The sequence below is a fragment of the Podarcis raffonei genome, chromosome 16, assembly GCF_027172205.1.
Source record: "Podarcis raffonei isolate rPodRaf1 chromosome 16, rPodRaf1.pri, whole genome shotgun sequence".
Classification (NCBI taxonomy): Eukaryota; Metazoa; Chordata; class Lepidosauria; order Squamata; family Lacertidae; genus Podarcis; species Podarcis raffonei.
This window is the reverse complement of record NC_070617.1, coordinates 35149630-35175043: the sequence shown is the minus strand read 5'-3', so window position 1 is coordinate 35175043 and position 25414 is coordinate 35149630. Positions and strand designations below refer to the sequence as shown.

The 25414-nt window shown below is 44.3% G+C and overlaps 1 protein-coding gene across 2 annotated transcripts in view; it reads left to right on the top strand.

Annotated features, from left to right (window-relative positions):
* The window catches only part of ADGRD1 (adhesion G protein-coupled receptor D1), a 286097-nt gene that overhangs the window by 44038 nt on the left and 216645 nt on the right, over window positions 1-25414 (top strand). For both annotated transcript variants that reach the window (XM_053368984.1, XM_053368983.1), the window contains 4 exons: window positions 1036-1095; window positions 3554-3671; window positions 5190-5300; window positions 13945-14020. In XM_053368984.1, the coding sequence (XP_053224959.1) occupies window positions 1036-1095; window positions 3554-3671; window positions 5190-5300; window positions 13945-14020 (365 nt within the window). The remainder of the gene's footprint in view (window positions 1-1035; window positions 1096-3553; window positions 3672-5189; window positions 5301-13944; window positions 14021-25414) is intronic.

Genomic DNA, 25414 nt, shown 5'->3' with positions numbered 1-25414 from the left:
TCTTTTGTTCCCCTTCCTTCTCTCACCCTCCCCTTTTTGTGAAGATTACCCACTCTGAGATCCCACAGCTAATTCTCCCCTGGCCTCCTTGCTGGCCCAAGTGGGACTAATTTAGCCAGCTAGCCCTGGTGATCATCTAATGTTTATTGGATGGACTTCCCCCCTAAGTTGATTTTGATTTTATTGTTATTTACACTTTATACCGTATTTTATGCTTTTTTTTGTAGCATCAATTAAGTGTTTTAAATTTGTTGTTAGCCACTCTGAGCCCGGTTTCCTGAACTGGGAAGGGCAGGGTATAAATAAAAAATTATTATTATTATTAAATGTTGAATCTCTGAATTTCGTTGGAGAGATACCAGTGGTGTCCAAAACATGTTGAACCATCACTTTTGTCTGCCACTCCGCTTTCCTCCCTCCAACTTCTGGTCCAAGACATCTGCTCTACCGCTGAGCTACAGCTAATGAAAACGTGCTCTGCAGTGGAAATGTATAAACCAACTGAATTAATGCAGCGCTGAAATGGGAGAAGGAAACTGTGATAAACTGTTGCAGAGATGGGTCCCTTTCGTTTTCTATTGAAACAATTTCTGTAGATACCCCCTGTTCTAAAGATTCCGTCTGGCGACTGATGTTCACTCACACACACATACACACACACAAGAATATATATATATTCTACAAGCATTTCCCCTCTGCTGCCTTAACCCCTCCAAGGTTTAGTCAGTTTCAATCATTTTGCTTTTGTACATTGGTTTTAATATCTTGAGCAGGGGGCTAAATGGATGCTAATGTAATTGTAGTTTTATTGTCCTGTTAGAGTCCATAAATACCCTTCTGCTTTAAAATATTATTGTACAATATTTAATGACCACAAGTGGTTCTCTGTGACTTGCATGGATTTGTGTCTATTATTTTAGAGTGAATATGCACCTGGGGTGCCCTGACTCAAATGCTACTTCCTGGGGGATGGAGGAGATGGAGGCAGAGGGTTTTGATATTGTAACGAAATGACCTGGGTTTATTTGTTTGCAGGTCTTCTTTAAAACTGTGGAAGGTGTGCTTGCGTTTCACGGCTGGAATGAAATGTCACAGGTAATGCCTTGCTACACATCAGCTGCAAACCTGCAACCAACTTGCCACTTTTCTTCCCCTAATATATATATATATTTAATTGTGATGTGGTAAAAGGGAAGGGATCCTTCATTTGCTCAACTGCCCACACATTTCTTCTCCAAACTGCCTCTCCCATTCTGCTTTTTCCTTTGTCCATGGGATTTGGACTACCGTATTTTTCGCACCATAGGGTGCACCGTACCATAGGGCGCACCTAATTTTTAGACGGGGAAATCAATTTAAAAAATCTTAAACCCCCCCAGCCCCAAAGAGCAGCGTACAGGCTGCACACAACCTCTCCCTGCCGGAGGGGTTGCACGCGGCTATGGAACAAGCCAAGGCAGCGAGCAGGATGGATCCCGCTGGCTGCTTTGGCTTCCTCTTTAGCCCTGCGCAATCTCTCCCTGCTGGGAGAGGCTGCACAGGGCTAAAGAAGCAATAGCCCCGTAGCCTCCCTGCCGGAGGGGTTGCGCGCGGCTATGGCACAAGCCTGCATTCGCTCCATAGGACGCACACACATTTCCCCTCAGTTTTTGGAGGGGAAAAACTGCGTCCAATGGAGCGAAAAGTATGGTATGTGCTTAGTGTTACAGGTGATATGGAACTTTGCTTGCTGGTGTTTGATCTGTGATGACCCATGCACACTAGGGGCAGATGGACTAGTCTATTTCTGATCCAAGGGTGCCAACCTGAATAAAATATTTTTTTTTGGGGGGGGTCTCAGGTAAGCACTGTTGGCATGCAGAGGGTCGCAGCCATCCTGTTGCGAAGACCCATTAAAGACCCACCGGCCTCTGCTCTGATGTAAATCAGTGACCCAGGCTTCAAAGCCAGGGCACACTATATCAGCCGAGCGAACTGCGCACACAAACTGTGCACGCAGAATAGGCGTGAGGCTTGTGGAAGCATACTACAACTACGGATTTATTAATCATAAATCAGGACAAAGAAACATGTCATCTCTCTCTTGGTCTTCTCAGGGAGGCAGAGAGAAGCAAAAGCTATACACACAACAGAAGTTCCCAGCAAGCTGTGCTGGTATGTAAACAGACATGTGACATGTAACAATCCCATGTCTGCTCCTTAAGGTGGAATGGAAATTCTCAACAAGCCCCACCCCACATAACCGATTACATGATGTTACACACACACACACAATTTGAATGGCAATTCCCATCATTGGGGGCTCAAATATTGGGGGCGGGTGAAGGGTGTCAGTTCAGAAAGTATCGATCTAATGTGTGGAGATCTTTCCTATTCTGCTTAATACAAGAGGATTCTAAAAGCTACTAGAAACTTCTCTGTGTGAGAGAAGCAGGCAGAAGCTTTATGATTGTTTGGGTTATACCTTCTGGGAAGCTGGTTTGAACTAGTTCTCTTATCTCTTTCAATTAAGGTCATGCTGGCTGTAAATATAGGTCAGTAGGAACCTGGGTTTTACTTTCTTTCTCTTTCAATCTCTTTTCCTTCTGGTGTGCTGTTCTGTACATAGTATGCTTAGTGTTTAGTCTTGTTACACGATTGTAAGTTTTGCAAGTGCTGCAACTGGATTTTTATGGACTGTGCCAATCCTGAATGTATTGGATTTGTCACCATAAAGCTACATTTGCCTTCAGCACAAGTAAAGTTCTGCTGGATGAAATATGGCCTCTGGTCTATTTTTGGAAACCCTGCTACATGTCTAAGTTTTTCCTCCACACGTATGACCTCTGCCCCTAGGAGCTGATTCCTATGTTCTGATCCGTATCATTTTTTAATTAGTGAAATAATGAATTAGGCTTAATGCATCAGCATCATCATTAAACATTATTCCAAACCCTGAATTGAATTGGGGGTGGATGCAGGGTGGGTGGTCCCTAGGTGGTCTTGGGTCAGATTGGCCCAATCAGGTGCCAGGGTCCTAGCGTGGGAGTGCCAGAGGGGTTGTGACCCCAGTCATGGATTTTTGAGGGGGCACGAAACATGCGCCCCCATGCAGGCACCCCTAGCCCGGCCTGGCCCAGTACTCCTCCCCTGGCACCAGAAGAACCAACACTCAGAGGAGCACCTGGATGGGCCACGCTGGTTTGCCCCTGCCAAGTGCCGCATCAACTGGCCTGGCTGCCACCTGTGTAGATGGGCAGGTAGCACAGTGCAGCCCTGCTTGGCTCTGATGCAGTGCGGGGTCAGTCTGGCAGTGTTGGCGGTGAGCACCCCTCCGTGCCCTGATTCCCCAGTACACGCACCCCTCCGTTGCGGGCATGCCAGCGCTGGGCACTGTGAGCTCATGCAACGCTGCTGCCAGGGGCACCAGATCAGCACCCCAAATTATGGTAGGCTATGTGCAGCCCTATCTTCAACAAGGAGTGCTTGGCCTCTCAGTCCCACATTCGACATAAGGTTCCCTTTGCTCCTCCACACAATCATAATCGTGGCTCTTTTTTGGTTTGCTTCTCAGACTGTACCCATTGCTCAAGACTTAGTTGACACAATTGACAGTGTAATGCTTCATGTGGGCCGCAATCTTGGAGGAAGCCCATCAGCCATAACAGTCGAAGGCACATCATCCGTGGCAGGTGAGGCTTATCTGGCACACGGACAGACACCTGTTCTGAAACCAGAATCTGGATAATTGCAATATGACATGTCTGCGTCTGCAGCTTCTCACTTGGTGACAAGGAATAGGAAGTCTTTCTCCCCTCTTCCTCCCCTCTGGGGGGAGACTGCATCCATCACAAAAGAGTTTATACAGTGGATTGGAGGGAAGGAAGAATATTCACCAATGCCTTTTGATTCGGTTGCAGGTCTCCAAAAGTGGGTTTCTAAATATTCTATGTTTCACATGGTTATTGCAGTGATTAGTTGGTGGCCTATCATGCATTGGTTTACACTATTTTAAACCCATGCTTAAAAACATCCTATGGTAAGGCAGCTCCAATTCTGCTACCATGAAAAAACTAGTTTCTAGCACACACATCTTTCTTGGATGGGTAGCTGTGTGGGAACTAGGATCCAGGGACTTCTGATTTTATATTATTGCCTCTGGGAAGGGCTGGTGCACAGAACTCTAGTATTACATGAGACAATACTAGAACTCAGGGGATGTGTAATGAAATTATGTGCTGGAGGATTCAGGAAGGACAAAAGAAGCTACAGTGGTGCCTCGGGTTAAGAACTTAATTTGTTCTGGAGGTCCGTTCTTAACCTGAAACTGTTCTTAACCTCAGGTACCACTTTAGCTAATGGGGCCTCCCGCCGCCGCCGTGCCACCACTGCACAATTTCTGTTCTCATCCTGAAGCAAAGTTCTTAACCCGAGGTACCACTGTAGTTGTTTATTTCTTTGACATCTGATGGGAGGGCATTCCACAGGGCGGGTGCCACTACCAAGAAGGCCCTCTGCCTGGTTCCCTGTAACCTCACTTCTTGCAGTGAGGGAACTGCCAGAAGGCCCTTGCCGCTGGACCTCAGTGTCTGGGCAAACGATGGGGGTGGAGATGCTCCTTCAGCTATACTGGGCCGAGGCCGTCTAGGGCTTTAAAGGTCAGCACCAACATTTTGAATTGTGCCCGGAAACATACTGGGAGCCACTGTGGGTCTTTTAGGACCAGTGTTATGTGGTCTCAGTGGCCACTCCCAGTCACCAGTCTAGCTGACGCATTCTGGATTAAGTTGTAGTTTCTGCATCACCTTCAAAGGTAGCCCCACGTACAGCGCATTGCAGTAGGCCAAGCGGGAGATAACCAGAGCATGCACCACTCTGGCGAGATAGTCCATGGGCAAGAAGTAGCTGTGGCTTCTGGGTTCCACGAAGGAGGAAGGGCTTGGGTGGGGGGTGAGCAGTAGCAGCACCTTCCTGTTTTACCTCAGACGTCAAAACAGGACAAGGGTGCCCCTGGTCTACTTCTGGGCTAGCTCACCTTCATGTCTTCTTTCCAGCTCCTGAAACCTCTCCTCCCCCTCCTCTGTTTTCTGCAAGATATGTAGGCAGTATTGATGGATGAAACAAAACAATCTAAGAAGTAAATGTAATTAATTGTGTCGCCCCCCCTCCCCTTTATCATTGTTTTTGCATGTGCTTGCATTATTACACAGATTACTCTTTGGTCAAGCTGCCTCCTCTACACCTGAGCGTGCCCCACTACCGTTTCCCATTGGAAGGGCAGAGTTATATTTCTATCCCTGGAGAAGCATTTCAGAACAAAGGTAAGAGCTATGCTTTATGAAGGATTTATGACGGGGAAGGGTTATCATTCTCCGTTAATTGAATGTGCAAACTGCCTACTGCAGTGATGAGTCCTGAAATCTTCTAACTCAGAGAAGCCGATGTTTCCCTCCAGGTGTTGATGGAACACAGCTCTCATTGTCCCTGACTGGTAGCCATGCTAGCTGGGGGAGACGGGAGGTGCAGTAGACAACTGCACAGTTTCTATCTGTAGAAATGGACAAAAGAAGAAAATGGTTAAGAGAGAATGCTGTGCTTTGTCAGGGAGATGCAGAGTTTTAAGCTTACTCTGGTTTTACATGCTATTAGTAAGGTCCAGCTGGAACCAGAATTAATGGAAAACAGACCCATCAATTACCCATCCCTGTCCTAGTAAGTGTGTTTGTGATTGTAGGCTTACAGTGCAACCCTGTTGTTGTTTAGTCGTTTAGTCGTGTCCGACTCTTCGTGACCCCATGGACCAGAGCACGCCAGGCACCTCTGTCCTCCACTGCCTCCTGCAATAAAGTCAAACTCATGCTGGTAGCTTCGAGAACACTGTCCAACCATCTCGTCCTCTGTCATCCCCTTCTCCTTGTGGCCTCCATCTTTCCTTTTTTTTATAGGATATTTATTAAGATTTTTTAAAGTATTACAATAAAGTAAAAAAGAAGAAAAAACAGAAAAGACCCTGGAAAAGACCCTGATGTTGGGAAAGATGGAGGCCATCTTCCCAACATCAGGGTCTTTTCTTCCTGGAAAACACCTTGATGTTGGGAAAGATGGCCTCCATCTTTCCCAACATCAGGGTCTTTTCCAGGGAGTCTTCTCTTCTCATGAGGTGGCCAAAGTATTGGAGCCTCAGCTTCAGGATCTGTCCTTCCAGTGAGCACTCAGGCTGATTTCCTGAAGAATAGATACGTTTGATCTTCTTGCAGTCCATGGGACTCTCAAGAGTCTCCTCCAGCACCATAATTCAAAAGCATCAATTCTTCGGCGATCAGCCTTCTTTATGGTCCAGCTCTCACTTCCGTACATCACTACTGGGAAAACCATAGCTTTAACTATACGGACCTTTGTTGGCAAGGTGATGTCTCTGCTTTTTAAGATGCTGTCTAGGTTTGTCATTGCTTTTCTCCCAAGAAGCAGGTGTCCTTTAATTTCGTGGCTGCTGTCACCATCTGCAGTGATCATGGAGCCCAAGAAAGTAAAATCTCTCACTGCCTCCATTTCTTCCCCTTCTATTTGCCAGGAGGTGATGGGACCAGTGGCCATGATCTTCGTTTTTTTGATGTTGAGCTTCAGACCATATTTTGTGCTCTCCTCTTTCACCCTCATTAAAAGGTTCTTTAATTCCTCCTCACTTTCTGCCATCAATGTTGTGTCATCTGCATATCTGAGGTTGTTGATATTTCTTCTGGAAATCTTAATTCCGGCTTGGGATTCATCCAGCCCAGCCTTTCGCATGATGAATTCTGCATATAAGTTAAATAAGCAGGGAGACAATATACAGCCTTGCCGTACTCCTTTCCCAATTTTGAACCAATTAGTTGTTCCATATGCATTTTTACTTGGAATAAAAGCCCCACTGTGTTCTCTTGGGCTGACTCCTAGGTAGGTGTGTGTCAGGAATTCCTGCTTCCTCAGCCTCCCCAGTCTGCACTGCAAGTGCCCATGCCTGCATTTCTTTAAACTTTTTGTTGCCATCCATTCCCTCAGAATGCTTCAAAACTTTTAAGTAATTTTATTTATCTGTTTATTGGAGTATTTGCACTCCGCTCTTCAACCCAAAAGGCTCTCTGAGCAGCTTACATACAAAGACAGTCCCTGCCTACAGGCGTACAATCTTAGAAGAACACGATACAAAAGGGTAAAAGCACAGGAAGGGAAGAGGAAATAAAAATGAAGAGATTGTGTGAAGGAACTTAGTGCTTAGTTTATATTTTTAGTTGCTATTTTGATAATGTTTTTAATATTGTTTTATAGATTCTAAATGCTGCATTGATCTGTTAATCACATGACTTGCAGTAATTGTGAGGTTTAGCTTATTTTTTAGTTGCTGTTTTGTTAAGTTTTTTTTTATAAATTACAACTGTTTTATTGATAATTTGTTAATTATTTTATACGATGTATGGCGTACCCACAATATGCTATTATGTTTTATTATGTTATGGTTATTTATTGGTTGTAAGCCACTTTGAGATTCATTTGAAAGAAAAGAGGCATAGAAATACAATCAATCAATCAATTTCTTCAGATGTCTTCTTAAAGTCAGGTAGTTGTTTATTTTCTTGACATCTGATGGGAGGGCATTCCACAGGGCGGGTGCCACTACCAAGAAGGCCCTCTGCCTGACTCCCTGTAACTTCACTCCTTGCAGCGAGGGAATTGCCTGAAGGTCCTCAGAGCTGGACCTCAGTGTCTGGGCTGAATGATGGGGGGTGGAGACACTTCTTCAGGTATAAAGGGCCAAGGCCATTTAGGGCTTTAAAGGTCAGCACCAAGACTTTGAATTGTGCTCAGAAACAGACTGTGAGCCAATGTAGTAAAGTTTGTGCATGAGAGAGTTACCACCACTGGAGGCAGGATAAACTTAAACAGGCTTTATTAAGGGGATTTTATTTACCTAAGGGGAAACTGACACATGTACAGGGGGCTTCAAAAGTGACTGTTGGCAGTTGATAGTCACTGTCACTGTCACAGTTGATGTGATCCTCTAAGCAGCTTTCCCCTCAACTCAGTCTAATTCTCCACCCCAGCCAATTTATTTCCTCCCGCCAACCAACTCTTAACTCTCCTACTAACAAAATGAATTTCAATAGGGACAAATGTAAGGTTCTAAATTTAGGCAGGAAGAAACAGCTGCACAGATGTAAAAGGAGGACACCTGGGTTGCCAGTAGTATGTGTGAAAAGGATCTAGGGGTCTTACCACAAGCTGAACATCTAGGCTGCATCACCAGAAGTATAGTGTCCCGATCAAGGGAAGTATTAGTACTGCTGTATTCTGCCTTGGTCAGACCCCACCTGGGGTATTGTGTCCAGTCCTGGGTGCCACAATGTAATAAAGATATTGACAAGCTGGAATGTGTGCAGAGGAGGGCAACCAAGATGATAAAGGGTCTGGAATGCAAGCCTTATGAGGAACGGCTGAGGGAGCTAGGTATGTTTAGCCTGGAGAAGAGGAGACACGAAGGCCATCTTCAAATATCTAAAGGCTGTCACATGGAGGAAGCTTGTTTTCTCCTGCTCTGGAGGGTAGGATGGAAACCAGTGGATTCAAGTTATGGGGAAGGAGATTCTGACTAAACATCAGGAAGAACTTGCTAACAGTAAGAGCTGTTTGACAGTGGAACAGACTGTCTCAAGAGGTGATGGACTCTCCTTCATTGGAGATTTTTAAAGCATCAGTTGGATGGCCATCTGTCCTGTATGAGCTAGATGAGATTCCTGCATTGCAGGGGGTCGGACTAGATGACCTTTGGGTTCCCTTCCTACTCTACAATTCTATGATTCTATTCTCACTGACAAATGATACCCAACGGGCCATTCACTATCCAATTGGCTGGAACCTCTAGCCAATCAGACTGAAAATTACCTGACCCATGCCTCACCTGCTAAATTTTAAAGTAGGTTCTTTGCTCTGCTGGAACGGTCACCTAGCAACCGTGGCCAAAAAGGTTTGTAATGCTATAACAATGCAGGGCCTTGTGGCAGTCACAGAGGTCATGAACACCAACCACACACACACACACACACACACACACACACACACACACAGTGCATGCAATAAAACTGCAGCCTTAATCAGGTTTCTCTGCACTTGCTAAGTTGGAGGTGAGAGATGCAGGCAAGAATACTGAGATGCAGATAGGTATTTAGGAGGGAGGCAAGAACATCAAGCCAAACTTCGGTTAATCCTTGAGCCAAAAACAATAAAGGCATCTTGACTCTCCTCTCTAGTTCCTGCCGGATTCAAAGGGCTTCCACATGTTGGTCATAAAGGGGAAAGTACTCCGAAGAGAGTAATTCAAAGAACACAGAATAGTGTTCATTTCTTTTTTTTAAAAAAAAGCTTTTAGAGGCCAGAAATTTGCACACAATTTCCATAAATACCAGATGCAAAACCCAGAAAGGAAGCAAAAGTATACCAAACACAACCCAAACACCCATTTATGAATCTGGAGATCAAATGCCATAAGGATAAGGCAGAGACAAAAACCAAAACCCAGAACCAGAATGTTACCCACTGCTATAAATTACGTTAAGTTCAAGACTTCTTGTCTTACATTTACAAGTGCCGCGAGTTTAAGGATCCCAAGCAACATGTCGCTGAAGCACCCAGTTGTATTTTATGATTTCTGTCCCAATACTCTAGAAAGGAGCACCAACACCCCATAACCCTACTCAGGTCGATCGGCAACATATTCTATCAACGTGCAACCCATAACGTTGCACATTCCAAGTGGCTTCACTCTCTGACATCCAACTATTTATTTATTTAAAGATCTATAAACCACACTTTCATATAAAAATATTGCAAGGCATTATGCGTAATATTAAAAAGTACAGTGCTGCGGTGAAAACAATAAAGGCATCAAACACATCTGCAAAAGCTGTTGGGCGGAGAATCCCAGGTTCAAAAGGAGTGCATCCTGAGCAATGCATTTTCCCGAAGAAATCTGAAAGCGATCAGAGACGACTCCTTCCAAGCAAAGCCAGGACTTGCCACACTTGGTAAACTCTGACTGAATGTCAGCTGCATGAGGAACTACAAACAGTGCCCCATCAGAAGACCTTGGCGATCAAGGTCCAAGTTGTTGAGGGCTTTGCGAATTTAACACAAAGACCTGAACCTGACCTAGTAGCAAATTGGTGATGGAAGCAGCTCTTTCAGCAGCAGAGTTGCATGGGGACAGCAATCCATTCCTGTGAGAAGAAGAAGAAGAGTTTGGATTTGAGACCCCGCCTTATCATTACCCTAGGAAAAGGTAAAGGGACCTCGGACCATTAAGTCCAGTTGTGGCCGACTCTGGGGTTGCGGCGCTCATCTCGCTTTATTGGCCAAGGGAGCCAGCGTACAGCTTCCGGGTCATGTGGCCAGCATGACTAAGCCGCTTCTGGCGAAACCAGAGCAGCGCACGGAAACGCCGTTTACCTTCCCACCGGAGTAGTACCTATTTATCTACTTGCACTTTGACGTGCTTTTGAACTGCTAGGTTGGCAGGAGCAGGGACCAAGCAATGGGAGCTCACCCCATCGCAGGGATTCAAACTGCCGACCTTCTGATCGGCAAGTCCTAGGCTCTGTGGTTTAACCCACAGCGCCACCCGCATCCCTTATCACTACCCTAAGGAGTCTCAAAGTGGCCAACAATCTCCTTTCCCTTCCTCCCCCACAACAAACACTCTGTGAGGTGAGTGAGGCTGAGAGACTTCAGAGAAGTGTGACTAGCACAAGGTCACCCAGCAGCTGCATGTGGAGGAGCGGGGAATCGAACCTGGTTCACCAGATTACGAGTCTATCACTCTTAACCACTGCACCACACTGGAAGTCCAGATGCTGCATTCTGCAGCTTCCAGACCAGATACAAGGGCAGCCCCACCTAAAGCATGTTACAGCAATCAAGGCTATGCAATACAGAGTGAATGTGTGCAGGGAAAGGGGGAGCCTTTGTGTGTACAGCTGTATGCTCAAAAACTTCCATATGGTCTAGAATTCTGTGCAATCGGCTCCCTGTCTGCAGATGTTTTTGTTGCATGTGTGGACTTAGTTTGTGAAATATCAGAGGTAAGGCTAGTCATTGCAGCCTTCTTCCAGTTCATATGTTGATTCAGGACATGAACAGCTCGCCCGTCACCCATGATCTTTTCTAGTAACCACCTTTACAACATCAAAATCCTATGCTCCTCTTTTGTCACTCATCTAATCTAGGTGTTGCCATCTAGTCTTTAGCCAGCAATGTCTGAGCTTCAGCATATTTCCTACAACTTCACATTATTTCATCTGAATCACATGCAGCTAAGGCTGTTCATTGTTAGCAGTCACATCTGCACTGCACAGTCAAATCGTGTTGGTTCCTTGCCGCAGAAACGAAGCAGCAAAAAGAAGTTTGGGAGTACCTTAAAGATAGATTTATTGAGCCACAATAAGTCTTAATAAGAAACCATGGGACTCTTGGTTGTTTAAACTAGTTGCGCAGCTGTTCTTTCTCTCCATGGAATTCTAGGAACCACAGTTCTGTGGGATAGATTAGAGACCGTCACCTAATCATATTTCCGAGGATTTTTTTTGGGGGGTGGATGCGAAGTCATGGCTTAGAAGTGGCTTGTATAAAACAGATGCAACTTTGCAGGGTAGGATGTGCATTTTAAAATCTATTTATGAAGGATTGTTTGAATTGCTCTTTGCATTGTGGTTCTCCAGATGACCTGTTTACAAAGCGTTTGTCTTGATTTGATTGCACAACACTTATGTAGAGGTTAGACTCTATTCAGTCTCTATTCAGCATTCGTTTTGATTCATTTGCAGGGAGGTTATATGACAATGAGCATTCATTCTGATTTGCTTGCACACTGTTTATACACCTTCACCTTAATTATTCATTCTTTGCATACACTTTGGTGCATTTCCCTGTTGCTTTCCTACTTGCAAAAAGTCTGTTTTTTGTTTTAAATAAAAATGCATTTGTTGCAGTAGGATGATAGGAGGTCCATATTAAGGGATGTAAACCTGGATCAAGGAATGTAATAGCATCACTCCATTCTGTCTTGGTCAGACCTCACCTGAAATACTGTGTCCAGTTCTGGGTACTACAGTTTAAGAAGGATCTGGATGGTCTGGAAGATATGCAGAGGAGGGTGACCAAAGTGATCAAGGGTCTGGAAACCAAGCCTTAAGAGGATCGGTTGAGGAAGTTTAGCCTGGTAAAGAGGAAATAGAGAGAAGATCTGATAGCCATCTTCAAATACAGTGGTACCTTGGTTTAAGAACAGCTTAGTTTATGAACAACTTGGATTAAGAACGCTGCAAACCTGGAAGTAGGTGTTTTGGTTTGTGACCTTTGCCTTGGAAGCAGAACATGTTCCACTTCCTGTTGAGTGTGTTCCATTTGTAAATTGAGTCCCCCACTGCTATGGGAAAGCACGCCTTGGTTTACAAACGCTTTGGTTTAAGAACAGATTTCTGGAATGGATTAAGTTCATAAACAGGGCCGTCTTACTCATAGGCGCTAGGGGTGCGGGGCACCTGGGTGCTGGGCTCTCAGGGGCGCCAGGCCAAGAGACTGGGGCCTGAGAGTTGAGTCTGGGGAAGAGCCAGCCCATTGGCCGGAGCACTGAGACTTCTGCTGCAGGTGGCTCTGCGTGTGACTTTGGGGGCGACCGAGCCAGCAAGACGCTGAGGCAGCCGGCTGGCTCTGCCCTCCTGCCTGCCTGGGACTGGGCAATGGGGGGAGGAGCCAGGCAGATCTTTGCACCCCAGCGCTGCATATGCTTAAGACAGCCCTGTTCATAAAACAAGGTACCACTGTATGTAAAAGGCTGTCACCCGGAAGATGGAGCATGCTTGTTTCTGCTGCTCCACAGGGCAGGGCCCAAACCAATGGCTTCAAATTAAATTAAAGGTGATTCCAACTAAATATTAAGAAGAATGGTATAAGCTGTTTGACAGTGGAACAGACTTCATTCAGAAGGTAGTGGATTCTCCTTCCTTTTAAAGCAGAAGTTGGATGGCCATCTGTCATGTATGATCTAATTGAGATTCTGGCCTAGAAGAGGGTTGGACTAGATGACCCTTGAGGTCTCTTCCAACTCTACAATTCTGTGATCCTGAAGTTGCTTCCAACCCCAAAGTTAATCATACTCAGAGTAGTTCCTGTGAAATTAATGGAACTGATCAACTTAAGTCCATCCATCTGAATGGGTCTACTATAAGTAGAGCTTGGTTGGGCACACATCCCAGAGCACTTCAATCGGGCAAACCTGAATTTCTAGTATTCACATGAATCCTTTCCACAAAATGCTTAGCCACTCATTTTGCCTTTGAGTTCGAAGCCATTTGAAGGAGGTTTTACTAGAGACAATATTTATATACCGTATTTTTTGCTCTATAAGACTCACCTTTTCCCTCCTAAAAAGTAAGGGGAAATGTGTGTGCGTCTTATGGAGCGAATGCAGGCTGCGCAGCTATCCCAGAAGCCAGAACAGCAAGAGGGATTGCTGCTTTTGCTGCGCAGCGATCCTTCTTGTTGTTCTGGCTTCTGAGATTCAGAATTTTTTTTTTCTTGTTTTCCTCCTCCAAAAACTAGGTGCGTCTTGTGGTCTGGTGCGTCTTATAGAGCAAAAAATACGGTAATTTAGCTGTTTAGCTTCATTACATTATGAAGGTGGTGAGAAGTCTACACTGTCCTGTGTTGATATTCCTTTTCTAAAACTGTATGTGTGTGTCGGGAGGTGAGAAGGAGTGTTCCTCCTTCCTTTAAGTGAATGGTTGGAATCCCCATAAAAGTAGAAGTGGGGAAGGATGGAAGAGATGACGTTGCCAATTTACAATGTGGCTTTAAATTGGCTTTCCCACCCTCCACTTTTTGCTCAAGCTGCAACACTGGCATGTAATAAACATCCTGTCCCTTTCCCTCTCTCTACAGCTTGGATAACCATTGTGGGACTTCTCTACCATACCATGCACCAGTTCTTTGGAAGTATCAGACCAACAGAAACAAAGTAAGTTCCTTATTAAAAAAAAAAGAAGGCAAGTTGATTGTGCATAACGAATAGTACTAATATTACAAGTTGGACCCTGGTAGGAATGGGTGTGTCTGTCAATCTTGGTTTTCATTTATCCTGGCATATTTCCATATCAGTTTGAGATTATTATTTTTTTCGGAAAAGTCCTCATGAGAATTCACCAGCATTTTAGTGCAAATTTCTCTTGAAATACAAATTTGTGCAAAGCAGTTTCCCCTAATATAATGTATGATTTGTAGGTTGTTTTCGCTAAAATGTGAGCCTAGCATATGCATGTTTTTGTACACATTGCTTGTTTTTGTAGGCCTTACTTGGCTAAATTGTAAAATTCGTGCGGATTTCGAAAGATGGCTGGTTTTGGTTCTCATCTGGCTTTGCAGAGGGTGACTCATCTTCTGCTGGATCTAGACACATTAAAAGAAACGTTACAGGAAAACGTGTTATAAAGCTCATAATGGAAAACCACACTGGTAAAGGAACAAACTACAGCGCCATGTGGTGTCGCATGTTTATAACACAGTTATATAATTGAGTGTAGCTGAGTCCTGGGTTTCACACTACGTTGGATTGTAACATGACTGGAAATTTCAGTGCATGCATTTGCTGGTTGCTTTCAGCTCATGTGATCTGCATTGTGTTTTCCTGTGCAACCTATTTGTGTCTGGGTCTTGTGCTGGGTTGGACTTTTAAGGCTGACTGTGGATCACCTACAAGCAGAATTGTATCGTGATTCAAGTGGATTTTGTGCAATGCCTAGATAATTTGTTTTCTGAAGTATCTAACAAATGCAAACAAACTCAGATAATTCCCACTGGGTATGCCCAGTAGCTCTTTGGACCCTTGCCTAGATAAATCATATGTATTGCCATCACCTCCCTCTACCGCAAGTTTAATGTTCACTTCTCCTTTTGTAAAGATCACACCTTGTTCGCACTTCAAACAGCATGACAGACTAATACTAACATCGCCAGTGAAGTATAGCATTCTTCCACCTCCTCCACCTTTCCCATACGCACTTGGCTAATTTTTACACCACTAAAGCAGATAAAGCACTCGGATCCATTTACTTTCTGCATTGCACCAGTGACATGTTCCATAGATTAAAACAAAGGGAACTAAGAGCAATATACCATTCAAAAAGACAGCCCAGCTCTGACCTGAGAATTTCCCAAGCCAATTCAAGACAATTATATATATATAAGCATAGTCTAAATGCATTAACTCAGGTAATTACTGCTGAAAGAAATGGATGCCGGGAGTGGCAGCCCCAACCCCCTTTCCCTCATACCATAGCAAGGTTGGGTGGGGAAGGGACCTAGCTCAGAGGCAGAGCAGTACGTTTCCAAGTACAATTCAAAACTGACAGTCTGGAAATACCCCTCATTATCAAGGAGAAAATGGCAGGTGATGGGAGGGACCTGCCACAGGCTCTAACGAGTTGCTGCCAGTTAGAGTAGACAGCACTAGTCTAGATGGGTAGGCTGGCCTGCTGTTGTGCAGTTTTCTGCCTTCCTATATAAGTACATTCAGTTCTTATAAGCGAATTCAGTTCGGATGACTATCATATCTACTACTGTGGGCAAGAAACCCGTAAAAGAAATGGAGTGGCCCTCATAGTCAACAAAAGACTGGCGAAAGCTGTACTGGGATGCAATCTCAAAAATGATAGAATGATCTCGATACGAATCCAAGGCAGACCTTTTAACATCACAGTAATCCAAGTTTATGCACCAACTACTGGTGCTGAAGAAACTGAAATTGACCAATTCTATGAAGACTTACAACACCTTATAGAAGTGACACCAAAGAAGGATGTTCTTCTCATTATAGGGGATTGGAATGCTAAAGTAGGGAATCAAGAGATAAAAGGAACAACTGGCAAGTTTGGCCTTGGAGATCAAAACGAAGCAGGGCAAAGGCTAATAGAGTTCTGTCAAGAGAACAAGCTGGTCATCACAAACACGCTTTTCCAACAACACAAGAGACGACTCTACACATGGACATCACCAGATGGGCAACATCGAAATCAGATTGATTATATTCTCTGCAGTCAAAGATGGAGAAGCTCTATACAGTCAGCAAAAACAAGACCTGGAGCTGACTGTGGCTCAGATCATCAGCTTCTTATAGCAAAATTCAAGCTTAAACTGAAGAAAGTAGGAAAAACCTCTGGGCCGGTAAGATACAATCTAAACCAAATCCCTTATGAATACACAGTGGAAGTGAGGAACAGGTTTAAGGATTTAGATTTGCTGGACAGAGTGCCTGAAGAACTATGGGTGGAGGCTCGCAACATTATACAGGAGGCAGCAACTAAAACCACCCCAATGAAAAAGAAATGCAAGAAAGCAAAGTGGCTGTCCAAGGAGGCCTTACAAATAGTGGGGGAGAGAAGGCAAGCAAAATGCGAGGGAGATAGTGAAATATACAGGAAATTGAATGCAGATTTCCAAAGAATAGCAAGGAGAGACAAGAAGGCCTTCTTAAACGAGCAATGCAAAGAAATAGAGGAAAACAACAGAATGGGAAGAACCAGAGATCTGTTCAAGAAAATAGGAAATATGAAAGGAACATTTTGTGCAAAGATTACCATAATAAAGGACAAAAGTGGTAAGGACCTAACAGAAGCAGAAGACATCAAGAAGAGGTGGCAAGAATACACAGAGGAATTATACCAGAAAGATATGGATGTCTCGTACACCCCAGGTAGTGTGGTTGCTGACCTTGAGCCAGACATCCTGGAGAGTGAAGTCAAATGGGCCTTAGAAAGCACTGCAAATAACAAGGCCAGTGGAAGTGATGGTATTCCAGCTGAACTATTTAAAATTGTAAAAGATGATGCTGTTAAGGTGCTACACTCAATATGCCAGCAAGTTTGGAAAACTCAGCAGTGGCCAGAGGATTGGAGAAGATCAGTCTACATCCCAATCCCAAAGAAGGGCAGTGCCAAAGAATGCTCCAACTACCGCACAATTGCACTCATTTCACACGCTAGCAAGGTTATGCTTAAAATTCTACAAGGAAGGCTCAAGCAGTATGTGGACCGAGAACTCCCAGAAGTGCAAGCTGGATTTAGAAGAGGCAGAGGAACCAGAGACCAAATTGCAAACATGTGCTGGATTATGGAGAAAGCTAGAGAGTTCCAGAAAGACATCTACTTCTGCTTCATTGACTATGCAAAAGCCTTTGACTGTGTCGACCACAGCAAACTATGGCAAGTTCTTAAAGAAATGGGAGTGCCTGATCACCTCATCTGTCTCCTAAGAAATCTCTATGTGGGACAAGAAGCTACAGTTAGAACTGGATATGGAACAACTGATTGGTTCAAAATTGGGAAAGGAGTACGACAAGGCTGTATATTGTCTCCCTGCTTATTTAACGTATATGCAGAATTCATCATGCAAAAGGCTAGGCTGGATGAATCCGAAGCCGGAATTAAGATAGCCGGAAGCAATATCAATAACCTCAGATATGCAGATGACACAACCTTGATGGCAGAAAGTGAGGAGGAATTAAAGAACCTTTTATTGAGGGTGAAAGAGGAGAGCGCAAAATATGGTCTGAAGCTCAACATCAAAAAAACGAAGATCATGGCCACTGGTCCTATCACCTCCTGGCAAATAGAAGGGGAAGAAATGGAGGCAGTAAGAGATTTTACTTTCTTGGGCTCCATGATCACTGCAGATGGTGACAGCAGTCACGAAATTAAAAGACGCCTGCTCCTTGGGAGAAAGGCAATGGCAAACCTAGACAACATCTTAAAAAGCAGAGACATCACCTTGCCAACAAAGGTCCGTATAGTAAAAGCTATGGTTTTCCCAGTAGTGATGGGAAGTGAGAGCTGGACCATAAAGAAGGCTGAGTGCCGAAGAATTGATGCTTTTGAATTATGGTGCTGGAGGAGACTCTTGAGAGTCCCATGGACTGCAAGAAGATCAAACGTATCCATTCTTAAGGAAATCAGCCCTGAGTGCTCACTGGAAGGACAGATTGTGAAGCTGAGGCTCCAATACTTTGGCCACCTCATGAGAAGAGAAGACTCCCTGGAAAAGACCCTGATGTTGGGAAAGATGGAGGGCACAAGGAGAAGGGGACAACAGAGGATGAGATGGTTGGATGGTGTTCTTGAAGCTACCAGCATGAGTTTGACCAAGCTGCGGGAGGCAGTGGAAGACAGGAGTGCCTGGCGTGCTCTGGTCCATGGGGTCACGAAGAGTCGGACACGACTAAATGACTAAACAACAACAACAACATATAAGTACATAGAGCTTTTTCCACAAGGGGATCAGTCAAATATGCAACCTCCACTTGCAGCTTTGAAAAGAGTTGTGCTCCAGGAAAAAGCTTTATCACATGATCATGCTGATCTTCTTAAATGGGCCCAGATAACACTTCCTGGGAGTATGAGTGACTTTCAGCGGCAAGTAAGTTTTGGATCTGGTTGGCATCTGTCTGTCTCAAGAGACATTGGAGAGCACCTTTGGGGGTGAAGTCAAACTGCTGTGTTATCAGCACCGAAGTGATCTTCCTAGAGGATAAGCCTGGGCAGTGTGTATGGAGGTCCTGGGCTGCCCAGGCGACAAGACCTATCACACTGATGTGATCCAAAGGAAAGCAAAGCAATGCCTTTGGCACCAACATGACTGCAGGAGTTGCCAGAAGATGTACAAGGCACCATCCAACCGTCTCCACTCAGGATTTGTGTAGAACTTAACTCCTTAGCTTTTTCTTGTTCCAAAGATACCCCCTCCCAGGCAGCGGAGGCTTTTCAGTTGCTCACCAAGTCCAGTATGTACAAAATGCAAATCCTATTTTGTCAGTGCCGTAGTACAAGAGAAGGTGAAGAAATTAGAAAAGAATGTACTACGGTGCTGACAAAATAGGATTTGTACTTTGTACATACTGGACTTGGTGATCAACTGAAAAGCTGCTTTCTAATATCTAATTTTTGAGAAGTAGTTTCTAGTAAATAACTTTGCAATTGTTACTATATGGCCTATTACATTTATGTGGTTTTTTCCCAATTGGATTTGTGTAATATAGGCATTCTGGTGGTCTTGGCTGCTTCTCTGAGCCACAGGGGGACGCGGGTGGCGCTGTGGGTTAAACCACAGAGCCTAGGGCTTGCTGATCAGAAGGTCAGTGGTTTGAATCCCCGCGATGGGGTGAGCTCCCGTTGCTCGGTCCCTGCTCCTGCCAACCTAGCAGTTCAAAAGCACATCAAAGTGCAAGTAGATAAATAGGTACCGCTCCGGCGGGAAGGTAAACGGCGTTTCCGTGCGCTGCTCTGGTTTGCCAGAAGCGGCTTAGTCATGCTGGCCACATGACCCAGAAGCTGTACGCCGGCTCCCTTGGCCAATAAAGCAAGATGAGCGCCGCAACCCCAGAGTTGGCCACAACTGGACCTAATGGTCAGGGGTCCCTTTCCCTTTACCTGAGCCACAGGTGAGAGCTCAGTGCAGGGTGGGGACCAAAGGTGGACAAACTACCTGCCAGAGGTACTATCCCTATTTTGGGACAAAGTGGAAGCAAATGTTAGCAGCAAGATAATTAAGACATCAGCAGAGGTTCTGGCGGATGGAGGCAGAGGATGGGGCACTTATAGCTCAGGAGCCTGTAGAGAAGTTACCATACTCTTCACTTGGGTGGCTAACTGGGTTGTGTGAAGCAATCATCCTCAGGGAAGTGCAATATTTCTTACTGTGATACCAAATCCCAAGAGGCCATAATTTATGGGCCATTAGCTGTATAAGATGTATTATCTCGATAATTTGTTCTGGCAAATGGGGCTGGAATGTTTTACTTCCCACAGACAGAGAAAAGGCGTGGGAGACCAGAGGCTCCACACACACAACTATTTCTCATTAGGGATGTAAAAAGGTGCTGATCTCCATTTTGCCCTGTATTCACCACACGCAGCACCGTTTCCATTCAGCCAATATTTGGCTTCCGAGAAAAAACAACAGCCTTCGTCTTGCTGTCCACTATGGTGAAACGTTATGTGATTGGTAATGCAATTAACTACATTATCATCAAGTTCTTTCACACCAGTCACTTCATTGCGAAGGAAATGCCTTGCAAATCTGCAAATAGTATATCATCAATATTGTGTTGTTGTGTATTGTTTGCAGACTGAAAACACCATGAGCGGCAAATCCAGATTATTTTATGGGTTGATCTCTGTTCCGGACATGGGATGAATGAGCAAAAATCAGCAATTTCTGCTCCCATTTCTGTTTCCTTTGGAATTCTCTGACTTCCTTACTGGTTGTATACTTAAGCAAATCCCATCTCTTAAAATCTGGATGGCACCTCAGTTCTTTGGAGAAAATAGTAATTCCAGGAATGCTAGCTTGGCCTTACTTCCCCCATCGCTTGGTGAATCAAAGTCCAGCTAGCTGAGGAATGCTTGCAAATCATCAGTCATCTTTCTCCTTGCTTGCACTGATGCACAATTTTTTGTGTGTGTTTATACTGCCTATTAATATGCCCCTAATGAGCATTTTTACAATCTCATTTTCTTTTAAAGGTCCTTCCTTTCCACTCAGGGTTAGCCAAGGCAGTGTCCTCCATATGCTGTGGACCACAACTATCAGCCCCCTCTGGCATAAGCCAATAGGATTATGGGAGTTGTAGTCCATCAACATCTGGAAGGCACCAAGCTGGCTACCCCGATTTAAGTCTTTAGGGCTGCAATCCTATGCACCCTTAAAGGTAAAGGGACCCCTGACCATTAGGTCCAGTCGCGGACGACTCTAGGGTTGTGGCGCTCATCTCGCTTTACTGGCCGAGGGAGCCGGTGTATAGCTTCCGGGTCATGTGGCCAGCATGACTAAGCCGCTTCTGGTGAACCAGAGCAGTGCACGGAAATGCCGTTTACCTTCCCGCCGGAGTGGTACCTATTTATCTACTTGCACTTTGACGTGCTTTCGAACTGCTAGTAATGATATGTAAAAAAAAAAAAAAATGCTTGTACATGCTAACACCCTTAGATACTTTTCTCAGTTTCAGTGTGCTTCTTTTGTCCTCTCTGCATTTTATACTGCATTTTAACAGTGAATCCAAAAGATGGATAAAAGTGACTGGTACAAACTTATAATAGGGTGGTATATAAATTCAATTTTAAATAAATAAATAAATAAATAAATAAATAAATAAATAACTAAATAAATAATGAAATAAAATCGCCGAACCATAGGTTAGAGGCTTTTGACTGCAGACTGGCTCACACATCTTCAGCCACTACTTGATGCTTGCAGCATCCAGCGCTGTCTTGCATGTGTGAGAGGCTGCCACAGGTTCAGCACATAATATTTGTGTATCTCTTCAAGCACCTTTCAGGGGAATCAGTAGGCATATTCAGCTGTTGACCAGGAGAAGGATACAGGCAGGAATCAAAGTCTGTATTCAGACATGCATGGCTCCTCACTTGGGCTTGCATCCAGCTAAATTCTGCTCAGAGTAAGCATACTGAAATCATGTCTATTAGTTAACCATGTTCATTAGTTTCAGTGAGTCTATAGGCACACTCCTCCATTGTCTCCTGAGACAGATGGATGCCAACGAATAGTGGATCCATATTTGCAACCAGTATCAAAAAAGAGGGTTTCATGTTAAATTGAGTCATCACAAATTTAAAAACCACTCTCCAATGAAAACATTTTTCTGTGTTTCAGTCATTCAGCAGGAAATGTAGAGAAATCAAATTATGATAGCGAAAATTCACCTGCAACTGCAAAATTTAGCCCCCTTAAAAGAAAAGAAAGAGAGAAAGTGAAAACAACACAATTATTTAAACATCACTCGTTGAAATTCCCTCAAGCTAGGAAAATATCTTTTCTGGCAGGTTTTCTAATGAGAGGTTGAGCCAGCTTGGCTTCCCTCGGAACCCTGGTTTGAATTATGCTATCTTTGAGAAGCAAACACTTTCTGGACAAGATGGGCCTCTTTCATAACAGGGCTATAAATAACATGCCCAAATAATAATTTGCAAAATATTGGCCTCTGAACGGAGAGCCCAGGCTGTCGGTGTGGGAAGTTTTCCCTTTGTACCCTTCACTTCATGGAGATTTATCTTCAGTCATCTAAGGTGGGCCCATCAGGAAATATAATTGTCTGTGTTGACAGAAAGGCATTGAGAAAGAAGCTTATGAAATGCAGTAAAGGAAATGAGGGGTGATTGTTTATCTTGGTTCTTCTTCTTCTTTAAAAAATCCTAAACTATGCAAAGTGGTGTCAATGGCTCTGCTCTCTCTACAGTTATCTCCTTTCAACAAACCTCCAGCTGCTCGTGGACCACAACTCCCAGCATCTCATGAGGACTGTGGCTGATGGGAGTTGTAGTCCAACAACATCCAGAGGCTGCCATGTTGGCTATCCCTGGGTAAGACTGAAAGTGAGATCCATGACTGAGTGGAAATTTCAACTCAGCTCTACATGGGCCTCATCTCTACTCTCTATACTGGATCATCACCACTTCCACCACCTCACACACATGAGTCAGATTTTCATTTGGAGATGGAGATCCCAACTCCGCTTTCTCCCCAGTTTTTAAGGCAAGTTACTATTCTATCCAGACAGGCGACCATAGCAGCCATTTTGTGGCTACCCTATGGAAGCCATGTTGTTTTTGTGTCCACAACACTCTTTTACAATTTCAAAAAAGTTTCCAAAGCTTGGGGAACGCCCCCTCGCTTTAACCTAGGCATAGGCAAACTTGGCCCTCCAGATGTTTTAGGACTACAACCCCCATCATCTGTGACCACTGGTCCTGTTAGCTGGGGATGATGGGAGTTGTAGTCCCAAAACATCTGGAGGACTGAGTTTGCCTATGCCTCTTCTAACCTCTACACCACACTGGCTCTTCTGGAACTTGGACATGGGGAGCACCTGAAGGCAACAAGTTTGGATCATAAAAAAGGATCTGGCTAGCATAAAAGCCCAACTATTATGTCTTAAAAAAACCCCCTCCCCAAACAAACAGTCAGGACCCTCATTTGCAACACCCTACCTCTCCGCTAAGAGGATAGTTCAGGCTGCCTTTCCTGAAATCTCCCCTCAGGTTGCACTGAACACAGCCTGCAGGGGCCGTTCACACATTACACAGCCAATGAGAGGCACAGCCAACTAAGCCTAATGTTGTCTTCCAAGCTCTTGTACAAGAATTCAAGGGCAACACTGATATGGAGGAGGAGGGAGCTGTCAGGCTGTGATTGTATGTAAGAAGACAGGCAGGCTGAGGGCAGGCTGAGGTTGGTGGAACAGTCTGCTTGGACTACTGCAATGCACTCTACCTGGGGCTACCTTTGAAGGTGATCCGGAAACTACAACTAATCCAGAATGTGGCAGCTAGACTGGTGCCTGGGGGCAGCCCCCGAGACAACATAACACTGGTCTTGAAAGACCTACATTGGCTCCCAGTACGTTTCCAAGCACAATTCAAAGTGTTGGTGTTGACCTTTAAAGCCCTAAATGGCCTCAGTCCAGTGTACCTGAAGGAGCGTCTCCACCCCCATCGTTCTGCCCGGACACTGAGGTCCAGCGCCGAGAGCCTTCTGGTGGTTCCCTCACTGCGAGAAGCAAAGCTACAGGGAACCAGGCAGAGGGCCTTCTCGGTAGTGGCACCCCCCTGTGGAACACCCTTCCAGCAGATGTCAAAGCGATAAACAACTACCTGACATTCAGAAGACATCTTAAGGCAGCTCTGTTCAGGGATGTTTTTAATGTGTGACATTTTAATGTATTTTTAATCTTTGTTGGAAGTCGCCCAGAGTGGCTGGGGAAACCCAGCCAGATGGGTGGGGTACAAATATTATTATTATTATTATTATTATTATTATTATTATTATTATTATTATACATCCTCATCCTCACCACCATCCTCACTTAGGTCCCGGGGAAGGTTGCAACATATTAATTGAGCAGAGGCTGCCGTGCTCCATCGCTCTGGAGACAGCACTGGGCAATGCCACAAGTCACGTGACACAGATCTTTCACCAGCAAAGTTAGCCTTTGATCCTATTGGATTAGTGAGTCTGCTGGGTTTTAAATTTTAGAAATAAATGTACAATTAGGCTGCATAAATCTCACTGAAGTCAGCAGGGTTTAAGGAGCCTATCCGCGTGCCATCAGCGTCCAAGTCTTAAATATGTTTCCAGAAGGGCTATGAATTATTGTTTTGTACGTTGTAGGGCAGTAGCATGCAACCTGTTTGTTTTTGCTGAGGGCTACACTCCTGGTAATTTGTTGGGGGGCTGCATGTCACCAGGGAGCAGATGGGTGGGATGGAGGGATGGAGGAGAAATTTGATTCAGTTTGCATTTCAAGGCAAACAACCTTGATTTGTATTTTCTGAAACAAAATGTGAACCGAAACTCAGCCATCTTCTGAAATTCACACTTCTCTGAATTTTGCAATGCCGTCCTTCAGCCAAGAATTGTGTGCAGAAATCCATATACTGGAGTGAAAGGTGCATAAAAGTGCACATATTGGGGGGGGGGACATGCAAAAATATAAAGCTTTGCAAAATTGCACTGCAAAATATGCATATTATTTTAAATTGCATATAAAAATGTGTCTGTTGGGAGAAATCCACACCAAAATGCTGGTGAATTTTTCTGAGGACTTGTCATTTATGTTTTAACTATTTATTTGTGTTTTCATCTTGTGAACTGCCCTGAGATCTTTTGATGAAGGGCGGTATGTAAATCTAATAAATAAACAAACTAAACTAACAAATAAAGTAAAGTCTTGTGGAAATGTGGAGAAATGAAAGTGAGAGAAACTAAAAGGCATCTGAAGGCAGACCTGCTTAGGGAAGCTTTTAATGTTTAACAGACTATTGTATTTTAATATTTTGTTGGAAGCTGCCTAGAGTGGCTGGGGAAACCCAGCCAGATGGGCGGGGTATAAATAATAATAATAATAATAATAATAATAATAATAATAATAATTTATTAAAATTGACAGATCTGTCCATCTTCAGGGGGCAGGAGACCCTTTCTCTCCCCCCCCCGCCCAGTGCTTTTTTCCTAAAAAAATGTTTAGGGTTACTCTCATTTTCCTACTCATATTGAAATAGGTACAGTGGTACCTCGGGTTACAAACACTTTGGGTTACATACGCTTCAGGTTACAGACTCTGCTAACCCAGAAGTAGTACCTCAGGTTAGGAACTTTGCTTCAGGATGAAAACAGAAATTGCGCAGTGGCAGCAGCGGGAGGCCCCATTAGCTAAAGTGGTGCTTCAGGTTAAGAGCAGTTTCAGGTTAAGAACGGACCTCCAGAATGAATTAAGTTCTTAACCAGAGGTACCACTGTAAAGGTAGCCCTGACCATTAGGTCTAGTTGACTTAGATTTACAAAATGTTTA